Raw genomic sequence first — 15,209 nt, forward strand, 5'->3', positions numbered from 1 at the left:
TTGCTTAGCAATATGTGGGTCTGTAAATAAAAACACTCTGTAAACTAGACTACAAAGTTACATGTTTCTTATTGTGGGAATCTTTACATTTGGGTGTGGAAATTAAGCTGTTCTGAAACCATAGATACCGAACTGGGACAGAAGCCTAAAATTCCCAGTCAGTAAAAAATTGGTACCAAATGGATTTATTTATTTATTTATGTTGAGATTCATGATATACTGAAAATAATCTAAAGTTTTGAAACATGTTAATCAGCAAGGGATTATTCAAGGGGAAATCAACAGATAATTTGTTCCAACACAGATCATTTTGAACAGTCAGGAAAAGAAAAAGAAGAAAAAGAAAAAAAGAAAAAAAAAAGAAAAAAGAAAAAAGAAAAAAGAAAAAAGAAAAAAAGAAAAAAAAAAAGAAATAAAGAAAAAAGAAGAAAAGAAAAAAAAAGAAAAAAAAGAAAAAAAAAGAAAAAAATGAAAAAATAAAAAGGAAAAAAGAAAAAAGAAAAAAAGAAAAAAAAATAAAAAAGAAAAAAAAAGAAAATAAAAAGAAAATAAAAAAAAGAAAAAAAAAAGAAAAAAAAGAAAAAAGAAATATATAGGTTCTTTCTCTATTTAGTATTCTTAATTTTCTTGTTCCACTATCTTCAGAATACAAAACTCTCTCTACAGTAAAAAGGCTTTTTTTTTTTTTTTTTTTTTTTTTTTAAAGAAGATTAGTTGATGTGAAGATGTGGAAATTGAACAAAGCGTTAGCTTTGACATAGGAAATAATTAGGTATCATTTCCTTGGTTATTTTAGGAACTTTCTCTATAACTAGTATTTAGTTCTTTCACTTACTCCAAAAGAAACAAACAATATTAAACTTGTGAGCAGCAGAGAGGAATTTAGTGGAACTACTGGTTGGTGTATGCAAGTAACAGAACTGCAGAAATAAAATTAGTTGTGGACTAATTTAACAGGGAAATAGTAATCACATCTTGAGTATAAAGGAACTGTGGTATGTGATCTTTGAGAGCAGACTTATCCTTAAATTTTAAACTGTACTTGCTTTTATTAAAACAACAACAACCTAAAAATTAGTCTTTTCACTAAAATAGAAAGAACCTCTAGTAAACTCAGGGGAAAAAAATGTTAATGATACCAAGAGAAACACTTTTCTCTTATTATGTGAGGTTCAGACTGAAGCTCTGAAAGAAAACAGGGACTAAACATCTCCATAATTTTTACTAATTATCCAGTTATGTGTTTCTCTGAAAAGAAATGTATAAAGGACAAATTTACATCTTGAGATGCAATAAATCACAACAAGAAATTATCCAAAATCATTTTAAAATAGTAATGGCTGGTAACCCAGCTGCAATTAAAAGTAATTCTCAAGACTTTATGAAGGCCAAACTTGGGTTCATGAGGAACACATATTGATAGGAAACTAAAACCCATAATTTGGGAAACAAATTTTCCTCCATTTCTCCTTTACTTTCCATTCTTTGCCCCTGTAACTTCATACTTCAAAGACAAAATGCTGTTTCTGCAAGACTGCATTAAATCTGATCAATATAAAGTTTCCTTCAGAGGCAAATTTCTAGTTACACCTATAAAAAAAAATATAAGCCAGAAATTGGAAAATTAGTTTTCTCTTTGATCTATGTTAATTTGTTCCCCACATTCAAAGACATAAATGACTTCCTGTGATACATAAATGGGTAAACTATGAACATCTGAACAATTACTAACTTAATCCTTCCTCTGTATAAGTACAGAACTTGTTACCTTATAGTAACTGATTTGTCTTGGTAAGTTCATATAAAGAACATATGCAAATGTCTAAATGAACACAAGCTGTAGGCTTAACTTTTGAATGGACTCTGCCATAAATGAGGATTTGTGCCATCAAGTGTCCAAGAACTAGATCTGGCACAGCCAGAATTTCCTGGGGGAGGGTAGGGAGGAATAATGTTAGAAATCTCCACAGGACTTTACTTTAAAAGACTCCAGTGTATTATACTTCTTCTTTACCATACTCAGTTCACTTCTTCTAAGTGAAGGAACTATAGGTTTGTTGTACTTTTTTTTTTTTTTTTTTTTTTTTTTTTCCCATTCTGTCTTTCTATGTTGTGTCTATGCAAAGCAGTTCTATGCAGCAGCACAAAACTTACAAAATGCCTCACTCCCTCTTCTCCCAAATGGTTAAAAATGCCTTAGTAGGAAATCATGCCAACATTAAAGATTATGGACAAGAATAAGGAATAAGGAATAAGAAGACCCCAAAGTAATAACTTCTTCCAGGATTACTGACTGGGATAAGTGATAGAGTCGGAAAGGATATGAGGTGGCACTGTTTGTCTCCAAAGAGCTCAGAAGTCACATTTTTCCTTGTGGATGTTAACACGAAGAGTAAATTCTGTTCTTAAACTCATTGGAGGTCCATTGCTTTGGATCTATTGCTTAACTTATCCCTTCCTACTCCCAGGAGACATGCAGACATCCCCTTTCCTCTTTCCGTAGGCTGGATGATCCTGGGTCTGTATGCTCAAAGGATTTCATTGTTATGTTGGAGACAGGGAGCCAGAAAGAAAAAGGTTACAGTGATAAAATTTGGTAATAGAAAAGCTGGATATCTGTCTGTAAATGTCTTCTAAAGGAAGAACACTGAAAGAGAGGGACAAACTTCTCTTTGGCCAAAAATTAAAAAAAAAAAGGCCAGGGGTAATTTGACCTGATAAACTGTGACTATCAGATGAATTTAGAAGCCGGCTTTCTAGATCCAGCCAGCATTGTATATTTAATTTTCAGAATCCGTCTTCAGATCTTTGTTTACAATAACAGATGAAAAGAATTACTTTTGCTTTCTGCCTCCATGTTCTTCTATTTTCCCTAAGGCAACAACAGTAATAAAATGAATTAAAGGCAATTGTGCTCATTTGTTGCCAACTTTTTTTTTTTTTTCAAAGTATCACCAGATATGGCTGAGAGACACTTGCTAAGCTACACAAAATTTTTTTTATTTATTATTATTTTTTTTTCAATCAAATCATTGTACACATTGCTTTGGAGATGTTAATCTTCCTATGATTTAGGGAGGATCTGGAAAACTTTAAAGAAAGCAAAAATTTAGATGACACATGAACATTTTGGCATGAGTATTATCTTAAATGAGAGAGTGAACTAAATTACAGCCACGTGATTCTACCCACATGAATCATGAACTCAATGATTAAGCCACACTTAAATGCAAAGAAGCAGAATATATAGCTATATTATGTCTACCATAAAGAGTCTAAAAATTCTTCCAAACTGGGAATAGGTTTCTCATCTGAAACGATTTCAAATCACCACCTAGAGACCTATCAAGTTTAAGATGTCAATCACAGTTGAATTCAGGTAAATGTTAACTAGATAAAACCTAATGACACTTAAATAGCTGACTTAGATGTCAGATAATGTGTTGATACACAGAATTGTGCTGATACTGTTTAGCTATTAAGTGTGATGACATGAAAGTCTAACTCTGCAGACCTGTTTGTTTATGTGAGGGAATGTATGGAGAAACTTGCTAGTACCAAGTAAAAAAGCTTCATAATCTTTCTATCTGGTTGTATATCACCATTTAATTCTCACTAGAAAAATCCAAGGAAAACATGATTTCATATTATATGAAAGTTTTCTATAAATACCTGTCATTGTTTATCTTTTTCTATGTGACTGTAAAACTATTCATTGAAATTTAAAGATTTAAACTAGTCAAGTCCAAAAGGGAACGTTTTAACAATTTATTTTGTGCTGGGATATTTAAGAGTGGCTAAATAAATTAGAAAGTCAAATCAGAATTGAAAAGAAAATCCTAAGGTACCCTTCAGAAGCACATCTGTGTAGCTTTCAAGCTGTAGAAATCTATCATACTATTTAATTGGGATTTCTCTGAGTTTTTGTGTACCATGTAAACTACTGTTATGGTGCTCTAGTCAGAAGTGTATTGACTAGACAGTAGTCAAAACTTTTTAAACTATAGTAAATTAATAGTTTAAGGACTAGAAGACCTTTCCACTCAACAAACTATTTATCTATTCCTTCCTGCAAAAGCAGCTAGTGTTTCTGGTAACATTTGTAAATGACTCAAGTTTTGCTTTGCTGGTTTATGCCATCCCAGGATTTTTTTTTTTTTTTTTTTTAGCAGTTACCTGTTATTTAATCCATATGTAATATAATGCAGAGGTAGTCATGTGTTCCTGCTGGGATCCAGGTGCCTGTGAGATCTTAAAATCAAAATATTTAGGCTCACTACTGAGGGATATGACTACAAACATGTCTGCACTGTAAAGTTGAGTGTAAAAACTGAGAACTGTTCTGTAGAGACTCTGTCTTCTTTGATCATTACTAAGGTCTGGTCAGGAATCATGAGAAATGTTCACAGGGCTTAGAGCAACTAGAATAAATCAAATGAGAGACTGAGGTCCAGAATAGCAAGAAAGCCTCACAGAACTACTCATTTAGCTGAATTACATAAGCAAATACCATATTTGTTAGTTATATAGCCTTTAATTTTTACTATATTACTGTGGTGTTGTTCATACTCCGTAATGGAAATACATTGTAATACTATGGACTTACACGGGACAGTGACTATTATTATTATTATTGCTATTATTATTATTTAATTTATATTTTGTGGAGAGTCTAACAGTTAACTGCTGTCAGAGAAGTCCTACTTTATTTCATATGAGGTCTTTCAGCCTCTCTTCTCCCCAGCTTATTCATAGGAAAAGAGATCTGAAGCATACTTAAAAAAATGTTTATCTATCCGTGTACTGGGTCTGGCTGGAATGTTAACTTTCCCGGCAGCAGCCCATTCAGTGCCGTACTCTGTACTTGTAGCTGGAACAGCAGTGTTATCACACCAGTGTTGTGTCTACTGCTGAGCAGCAGTGGCACAGCATTGGGCCTTTCTCTAACCCTCCTAGGGGGTGGGCAAAAAAGTGAGGAGAGAAACATCACTAGGGCAGCTGACCTAAACCAATCAAAGGGATATTCCATACCATGTGGTGTCACACTCAGCAATAAAAGGTGGAAACAGGAAGAAGAGGGGAGGGGTGGGCTCTCGTTGAGAAGAGGTCGGTCCTCCTCTCGAACACCGGCTGCGTGCGTTGAGGCCTTGCTTCAAGGACGTGGTCAATCATCGCTCATTTGTGGGAAGTAGAGAGTAATTTCTTTCCTCTGCACTTCCATATAGCTTTCATTTATTTTGTTTGTTTGTTTTCCTCCCTTTTTCCCCTTTCCCTTTTATTTCCCCTTAGTTAAATTGTTTAGTTCATGGTAGTCTTTATTTAATTATTATAATTATTTCCCTTTAATTAAATTATCCTTATCTCAACCCGTGAGTTGTTCTTTGCTTTACTTCTCCCCCTCCTTATCTAAAGGAGGGGGAGTGAGAGAGCGGTTGTGGGGTTTAGCTGCCCAGCACGGTAAAACCACCACAATCTGTACAGTGAGCAAAGCTTAACTAATTAACATACAATAAGTCCTTCAAGAAATAGAAATGAGAATGACTGCTTAAGGAACAAGGGGATACCAGGAGAGCAAGAGCAGCCCAAGTAAGCCACACTCCTTGAATCCCACACCAGCTGTCCTGAACTGCAAGCCTACTTACTGCTCCCAGATTGGCATGACTGACAGTGTCAGTACAAGAAAACCCTCTGAAGGAGTAAAAATGATGGTAAATTACCTCTTATAATTACGAGAGGAAACCTCTGAGGTCATAGCTGAGGTTAGGAGCAGGGCAGAGACAGGGTTGTACTTGCACTGCAGCTGCTGCAGCGCACCTGGCCTAATACTGGGGACTTGCATTTTCAGCACTCACTTCCCCTAGAGATCAATAATTAAAAAAGAATTTTTTAAGACCTCAATGTAGAAGTATATACTATCATTTAGAAAGTTCTGAACCATCACAAGTGAAGAGTATCTAATATCTTAGCAGTGTTACATTGCTGAAAGCAATATTAAATAAAGCATGTTTCATACTGCATGTTACTTGTCCTCTATTTCTCTTGTTCTCAGTAATGAGAACCAGTTGAGTTATATTTATGTCCTTTATATTTCACACTCCCAAGGTACTGACAATGGCTTTAAGGAATAAATAAGGAAGGAGTAATACATTTCTTAAGTGGTCTGTAACTACAGTTAAAGAAGTTACATTAAATAATTTGTTATGCATTGTTTTACAGCAATAACAGGTAGCAGTAATTATTCCAGGATGATGGCATGAGCACACCAAGGTATATATTTTATTTTTCTAGTCTCTTACCAAAACTAGACCCACATTAAATATAAACTCTTCATTTTTATTTCCAATCTAAACTTGTAGAGAAATATTAAAAAAAAAAAAAAAAAGTATGGGAAAAATGTTTTCCAAAATTAATTATCTGTTTCTAGCAATATTTTTCTGCACTACTATAGTACTCAGTTTGGGCTGCATTGTGTCCTGAGTGCTGTGCTCCCCTTCTGCCTTGGTCTTTTCCACCAAGTCATAGTTGTGTTGCTTCTAATGAATACACTGTTCTTACCCCTGCCGTCAGAGTGGTTCCAAAGAGTGTTTATCAATACGTGATAGGTGCTTTATATAAATAAATAAATAAATAAATATATATATATATATATATATATATATATATATATAAAACAAACCTAATGTGCCAGATCATACCAAGCATTGTCGTGTGGTATTAGCTTCACCTTTTACTTGTGATATTATGGTGTCTTACTTATGGTGTTGCTGTCTTAATATCATAGGATGCAAATATAAGAAGCATAATATGATAGAAAGCAAAAGATTAAAGGTCGATAAATTAGTTACAGCTTACAGGAGTCAGAGGATGGGGGGGACCCTGAACTTCCAAGCTCACTCCATTTATAATAAAGTGCATCTTGTGTGATTGGAGTCATCCTAGTGCAAACTATAGAACTTACTCATACTGTACTGTTGTGAACTTCTAAAAAAAGTATTAAAAATTCAGAAAGTAGGCTTTCATTCTCAGTGCTGAATCTCATTATTTTTCTAGGTTTCTAACCATAAAAAAATGACTGTATTATACTTTAGTATTTTTAGTAATTTGCTCAGGCATTTAACATCAACCTCATTTTTTTTTTAACCTTGAAAATTAGATTGTATAGTCCTCACCTTGTAATACACTCCTGAAAATTATTTGCTAATATGAAATAGGATTAATTTGAACATATTATTTCTATTTAAGAAGATAACCCAAGTATACTGATACTGTAGCTGCCCTTTGAAACTGTAGTTGCCCTTTCACATATATATCTTAGCCTATGATTTTTAGCTTTTACCTAATTCACCTCTGCTGTTCCAAAATGGCTTTTTATAAAGACAACTGTCCTCTATGTCCTAGGTAAAGACCAATGATACTATTTTTATTATGACCTAGGAAATTATTCAAAAGGAGCTCTCTAGAGGCATACGGTTGGCATTATGAATATTTTACGGAATCAACTCTGAAAATCAGGCCAATAGCATATATACAGGAGGCCAAGTTCTACTGTCAGTTATACCTTGGCAGCCACAATGATTTCTCATTTGGCTATGTTCTGCAAGTATTTGTTTGAATTTTTTTTTTCTTTTTCCTTTTTCTCTTCTTCAGCCCTGTCCTCACATTCCCATGCTGTTGCTATAAAGAAGACAGTTATTACCAGTGCAGGATGAGTATTATTTGGGGGATATGGGTTATGTCTCTCCTACCTCATAAATACAGGGAATATGATGTACAGAGGAATGAGGGAAAATGTACAGAAAATCGTGCCTACTGTAACAGTGTCTATCCTGAGGTACCAAAAGTGATGCAGAATGCTAAAATCAATCTGACCATGTTTTCCTATGAACTCCATGCAGAGAAGAGTTTAGAGGAACCCACTTACTTGTGAGATGTCACAAAGAGAAATGTCTGCTTGAAATTTGAAAGAGTGAAAAATGAAGACAAAATTTAAGTGACCAGAGATCAGGAGACAATTATGCAAGGGTTAATATTTCATATTTTGATGTATTTCTTCCCTTTTCTTTCTTAAGAAGAGTTGTATTTGTTGTTGTTGTTGTTTGTTTTGGCTTTGTTCTGTTTTGTTTTGTAAATAAATTCAATTTCATTTACATAATTTTCATTAAAAAACTGGTCATAACTCTTGGTTATAAAGGTAAAATTTCATTATGAAGAATTTAGAAGGTTGAAGTAGTTTACATTTGAAGTTATAATCATATGTGTAGCCTTACAGAGGAGGAAAAATACTTTAAGAATTAATACAATAAGACCTAATAAAATATTTAAAATATTTTATAAAAGAAAAAAAAATGCTAAAAAGATTCGTACTTACCAGAATATCTTTTCCAGCCCACTTGCACTCATCCCTTCGGGAATGAGATACAGGCCAAACAATCTAAAGACACAGAAGAAAAATCACATTGTGTTATTTCAAGCTTCAGTAATTGCAAATTGCAGACCAAATGTTACAGCATGTCTTTACCCAATTTCTCTTTTACCCATTTTTTTCCTTATTTCCTTTTTTTCCATAAAACTTGACAACAAAGAATTGAAATGATAGGAGTAAAACAGAGATAATAGGAACCATGGTAAAAACAATCTTGTGATATAATCTGTATTGTGAATTGCAGCAATGAATCTTGAATACAAATGAAGAAAATGTTGACTCTCCATTAAGTGAGTGTTCATCCACTTTTAAATGTAATATAATGAAACAAAGACACAAATAACAACAAAAAAAGAATCAGATACTAGCAATAAACCTGATCTATGTGAAATATCAGATTCATAATTCTCATAGTTCTCAGAATCATAAATTTTACCTTTTCAGTGTATTTCAGTGCAGTTCACTCATTTAGTAGGTTTAGTTAAATAAATAATAATAATTAAAAAAAATGTTGTGGTATTTGAAAAGTATCACACCATTGAAGTAAATTTGTTTATGTAGTTCCTATAAAGCTACTCTAACACAAGTAAACGTAAAACTAGGTTTACTGTAATGTCTGCTTTGCAGAAAATGGATCTAACCTCATACAGAGAAAATCCAGAGACGTTCACAGTAAATTATTATTATTTTATTTTATTTTTTTTTTCCCAAAGCTTTTAGGAATTACATATAGAAAAAAACATGATCTTAACATAAAATGCCAGGCTATTCATTTGGGAGCCTCAGATAATGCAATATAAATGGCCATAGGTCTGGATTACAACTATAGTGTTCAATACTGTTTGCTAAAAGAAAAGTAAAAAGCAAACTATTCAAAACAAAAATAAATGAATAAATAAATAAATAAATATATAAATAAATAAGGATGACAAGAAAGGATGAAGGAAATATTATATGTGTCATTTAAAAATACAGTTTGCAACCACACTTTTAAATTCAGAATTTTCTTAAAATGTAACAAAATCCAAACAGAAATTGAACATCTTAAGTCTATAAAATAAGGCTGAAAATTTTATTAGAACATTCGCTCTCAAAGGGATTCCTGCTACTTCCTGTTCCTATTCTCAGTTTAAAATGTGCAGAGACATGTGAAAATCAAAATTTACTAGGTTGAAAAACATTAACCAAGCTTCTCAGATCTCCCAAAAGGACCAGTTCAAGTTCAGTTCAAGTTTTGGGCAAAGATTTCTATATTAATCAAACCAATATTTTAATCCATAAAATTAAAGGCTAGATGTTCTTCTTTCTTATTCTCACAACACAGTATTTTCTCTGGTTTGGTTTAAATGTCAGCAAAACCAAACTATTTTTAATAGACTGAAAATTTGGCTTTTTGAGTTGTTGTTCTTTGGAGTCATATATTGTTATCAGCATTTAGACAGAAACTTTAGTTCTTTTTACTGTGGTAGGAACAATGATTGCTGAAGTTGGAATTCAGGTGCAGAACCAACTTCATTGTGATTTTGATCAAAGTTTCTTCAGTGACCCTCCTGTATTTAATAATAAGATCAAAAAATTCTTTAATACTTTTGTTTATTCTTAAATCTAAAGTCTAAATTGCAAGTCTGTTCTTTAAGTTTGTTGCCACCATTCAGTTCCATGTTACCAATAATAATTCTTTATTTAATTTAATAATATGCATATTTTTATCATTTCATTTAGTATTACAAAGGCATCTGAATGCCTTAGTATGTAAGATACAATCCTTGCCATTCTGCAGAACTGTTTTCTGCAGTGGAAACACCTTTTTTACTTTAATTATTCCAGATGTTTTGCACGTTAAACTATGAGTCCCTCAGAGAATTCAAATAAATAGCTTGTTTCCTTTATAGCTGCTCTAAAGAGAATAGAAAAGAAAATGCCCAGTTTTCTTTTTATCCTTTTTCCTTAGAGAATACAAATGAATGTTCCCTCTGAACAGAAAACACAAGGTATTTATTACTATCATCTTAGGAAGCTAATAGTCAAATGGGCAAAAGGTCAGGAACACCAAGAAAAAAAAATCCCCTTGTATTGGAGTAATATATCTCTCATAAAAGGGTATTCCCTGGACTTTAAAATGTGCCATCAAAATACTTAAGTATAACAAATCAAACTTTCATGCCATTGTTTACCTTCTTAGCATTTTGTCTCACTCAAGTAAATTAAAAGATAAGATGTTTTATTTAGACTCCAACAAAAGAATATTCCAGAACATCTCTGAACGATTGGTTTACTTTTAATTCATCTCCAGCTTCTACAGGAAAATTATACTTTCCTTCAAGAATGCCCAGCTTCTATGAATCTATTCGTCTTTTATTAATACTTAATCTATTTTGGTTTATGAGCAGCAGAAGTAGGTTGCCTAAAAGTGCTGGACTAAAGAAGAGAAATCAACATTTGGACTGACAAACAGCTTTTTTTTTGTCAAATGCAGAATAATGAGGCCATTTTGTGTAAACTGACATAGTAGTTATGTTTTGTTTTGTTTTGTTTTTGTTTGTTTGTTTTTAGCAGCAAACATGAAGTATGTCTTGTTTGGAAAATAACTGGATTGTTCACTTGCAATTTATTTTTCATAGAGGGATAAATACATAATCATAGCTTATAGGTTCATTATACATTTCTTTTTCAAGAGTCAGCAAATATTTGTCTGTTTAGCAATAGTAGTGTTCCTGATATCCAAAAACTTACCACATAATTCATCTAGTACCTAACATAGTCTGGATAATAACAATTGTACAACATTAAAAGTATATGTTTATATTATGTAAAACATGACTAAAGGTACCTTTTGATATTCCTTGATGTTAACCAGGTTGAAAGAAAATATGTGGTCCTTTGCTCCAACATATAACCGACTCCTTTCTTCATCCAAGAGGAAAGTATGGTAACTGGAGCTATTAGCTAGTCCATTGAAATTGATTATATTGTTGGATTCCAACATTTCTGCAAGATAAAGGTAATACTTTCTATGCTAATATGGTCAAATAAATTACAGACATGTTTTGACTTGTATGGATTTTATTTCTGGAATTTATACTTATTGAGCAAAACACAGTGAAAGTGGTATGTACCTGAGTCTGTGAGTGTTATTTCAAGTGCCCACACCCAAACAGCTAGTGAGATTCAGCTCTACACAAGCAAAGATCATCAGCAAAGTCAATTAAACTCCTGTATGAGGTTTTAGGTGGTGAAATTCCATCCATATAACTTTTCAACTGTTGGACTATGTTCAATTTTGTTCAAAAAGTAAAACTTAGAGACACAAAGCTGAAGATGACCAGCTGATAAAAAAACACATCTAAACACAAAATCTCATATTTCTAGCATACAAAACTATTCTACACATCTGTAAATTGTGAGAAAACTGTAAGAAGGACTAGCTAATTGCATAAAAAGACACAAGTCTTACTTTTTTTCTTTTTTTTTCTTACATGCACTGCAATCATTCCAGCTTACTGACACTGGCAGCATGTTGTTCCCTTACTTGGAACTGTGTACTTATCTATCACAGGAATAAAACTAGAGAAGTAAATGTTGCTTCTGTTTAAACTCAAGAATAATTGCCTAGTCCTAATACTCCTCACAGTTATTTCATTTGCCAAGGACAGAATTTTTTCAGTGCAAGGATCCACACAGTCTTCTAAACTATACACAAATATTAACAAAGACAAACGTATTTACCTGAAAGTGCTTAAAAATAGTTTGCCATAAAATAATGCAGACCTTGGAAGTATAAACTTTCACAAAAACACCCTTTCTTCATTCCTGTCCACCCAAATTCATATCGGGACCAAAGCCAACACTATCATTTCAAGGCATGTCTGTGCTAGCAAATTGCTGATAAGAAACTTTCCCTGTGAAGACAAAAACTATGTGGTTCAAGCCATGACCTTGTGATATACAGAAGCAAACACAGTTTTAGGAGCAGAAACAGTTCCATAGTTACCAGTATAACTCCTCACACAGCACCCTGGAGACAGATGAGTGGACAAGTTGGGATCCAAGAGCTTGGACCACACTCCACATACCCACATCTTCAGGCTGCTAAAATTTGTTAGCTCTACCAAGCCAAGGATGCATGTTCTTCCTCTTAAAACAGCTTCCAAATGTTTAGGTTCTGCCTAACAGTGTAGCTTACCTGTTATGACTTCTTGGTTTTCAATAAGATCACTCACATTTTCCACCACTGATCCAATTGATTAGTAAGTATAAGATAACATTCCCTATATATATATAAAAATCAAGTGTTGTTGTTAATTGTCCTCTTCCTCTTCCTCCCTTTCTGTTTTTTTTTTTTTTTTAATTTATTATTATTATTATATATATATTTTTTTTTATATTTGCTGTTTTGATTATTGCTGTTGTTTTTTACCTCAATTCTCAATTTATTTTATTTTATTTTATTTTTTCTTCTCATCTTCCCATCTTTTACTTTAATCAGAACAAGGAAGGTGTTGGATGAGAATTCTCTAGTGGTACTTATAATTTCACAGAATCTCAACACCTCCATCTTAGTAGTTCCTGAGATGTTAAACCTATTTTTCACATTAATTTATACCAGGTAGATTTGGAAGCAGATGTTCTATAATGACAGATATTCTAAAATGGGGAGAATTAGTAGGCAACATATTCAAGATAAACCTAAGAAGATCCATTCTTCAGCCCAGTGTTACCCCAATATTTTTTCAGTTATTTGGAAAAAAACTCTCACTTCCAACCAAGAGTTTACTACCAACCAAGAGTTTACTCACATAAAAAGAGAGCAAAGAGATCAGCACTATATTTTGTTTCTCATTCTATTTTTTTTTTTTTCCTGGTTAAATATAACTATATATTTTTATTGCAAAATACTTTTTAAAAACTCATACTACTCAAGACAAGCTTCTTTCTTTCTTTCTTTCTTTCTTTCTTTCTTTCTTTCTTTCTTTCTTTCTTTCTTTCTTTCTTTCTTTCTTTCTTTCTTTCTTTCTTTCTTTTTCTTTTGTTTTTCCTTCCTTCCTTCCTTCCTTCCTTCCTTCCTTCCTTCCTTCCTTCCTTCCTTCCTTCCTTCCTTCCTTCCTTCCCTCCTTCCTTCCTTCCCTCCTTCCTTCCTTCCCTCCTTCCTTCCTTCCCTCCTTCCTTCCCTCCTTCCTTCCTTCCTTCCCTCCTTCCTTCCTTCCTTCCTTCCTTCCTTCCTTCCTTCCTTCCTTCCTTCCTTCCTTCCTTCCTTCCTTCCTTCCTTCCTTCCTTCCTTCCTTCCTTCCTTCCTTTTTTTCCTTTTTTTCCTTTTTTTCCTTTTTTTTTTTGTTTCCTTTTTTTTTTTTTTAATTTTAATATAACAAGAAAAAATAAAATCACTCCAAGCAGTCTTGTCAAAATAATTCTTCTGGCTTCCTGCCAAGTTTTAGAATTTGACTGTATTGTCCTCCAGTTCACTTATTTGCATTTTGTTAGAGACTTTACTAATTCTCTTTACATTGTAATGACTGATTCAAATGTTGAATGTCGACTTACTGAATAGTGAGCGATGCAGATGATTGATTGCTTAACTTGTCTTAGAACACTCTTGGCTAGAAATGCTTTGCTGTCATCTGTATCTGATCATTTTTCTTATAATATAACTGTCAAAAAGCTTTGTAATTTTCTTCATCTCTCTTGGTTTGAACTCACATAGGTATGATTCTGCCCTTTGTAGCTGTGGATAAAGACAAGTGTCTGCTGAAGTCATGTGAATCTGATCTAAACTGAAAGAATATCAGTTAGGCAGATAGCTACTTAGTTTAAAACAAGCCCAGTATGATTTTGCTATTGCAAAGTTCTAAATATTCACATCTACAGATGGTAACTGAAATTTTATTTTCTTTCTAATACTGATGAAAAATTCCAGATTATAACATTGAAATCAAAAGTTTATTGTGTCCAAGAGTAAACAACATCATCACCTTCACTGTTCGTAACCCCCCATGGCATAACTTAAAAGGACCAGGTGTAGCCATATAGAGAAATAATATTATTTTTTATATATATATTTCTTGTGATTCTTTGGAGTGTGTAACAGCTTCAAACTAAAATAACATAAAATAAAAATCCTCATCTTCTCCAAGATTAGGGCTTTTCTCGTGGATTTAAATCCAGGATCTGTTATAATGACCTATTATTCACTCTTGTGGGAGATGAATAGATTTATTGTGTTTCTTTCAAAAATTAAAATAAAAGTTAGGCCTCGGCATATTCCAAGCAGTATAGTTTAAATAATGTGAAATCATGTTTCTCCTTATCAGGAATCAGATCAAGGATATAGGTTGAGGGAAAAATGACATATGGATACTGATGATTCTCATTCACTGCTAATTTAATTAGGATAGAGTTACAACAAAACTAGGAGGTGAAAACCTTAGTAAACTCTGTAGTTTCTCTACTGTTTATTCTAAAGTACATTTCTCCAGTGATGAATATAGCTTTAGATGACATTCTGGAAAGGACTGTTGAAGAGCAAAGCAATGACATTTGCACAATCAATACAAATTAATTATTCCACTTCCTCAAATTAATTAGTTTCAAAGTGTTTACCATCCAGTGTCTTTTCAGTATCCAGTCAGTGACTATCGCTGGGAAAATGACACAAACTGCTGTGACAGGGCACATTCCCAGAAGGGCACTGACATCCATCAATTCTGTTGAGTGTCAATCAGTCATGCTGGCAAGGTACATAGCTGATCAGTACTAAAATAAACTAAGATTTACAACAAAGATTGCATTGCAA

General features: G+C 33.1%; 1 protein-coding gene across 3 annotated transcripts in view; it reads right to left on the reverse strand.

The window, feature by feature from the left end:
- SEMA3A (semaphorin 3A) overlaps positions 1 to 15,209 on the reverse strand; it is a 342,073-nt gene that overhangs the window by 112,338 nt on the left and 214,526 nt on the right. For all 3 annotated transcript variants that reach the window (XM_082760949.1, XM_082760950.1, XM_082760951.1), the window contains 2 exons: positions 11,253 to 11,410; positions 8,369 to 8,431 (listed from right to left, as the gene is read on the reverse strand). In XM_082760949.1, the coding sequence (XP_082617075.1) occupies positions 8,369 to 8,431; positions 11,253 to 11,410 (221 nt within the window). The remainder of the gene's footprint in view (positions 1 to 8,368; positions 8,432 to 11,252; positions 11,411 to 15,209) is intronic.

This window comes from Aythya marila (assembly GCF_965140915.1).
Source record: "Aythya marila genome assembly, chromosome: 1".
Taxonomy (NCBI): Eukaryota; Metazoa; Chordata; class Aves; order Anseriformes; family Anatidae; genus Aythya; species Aythya marila.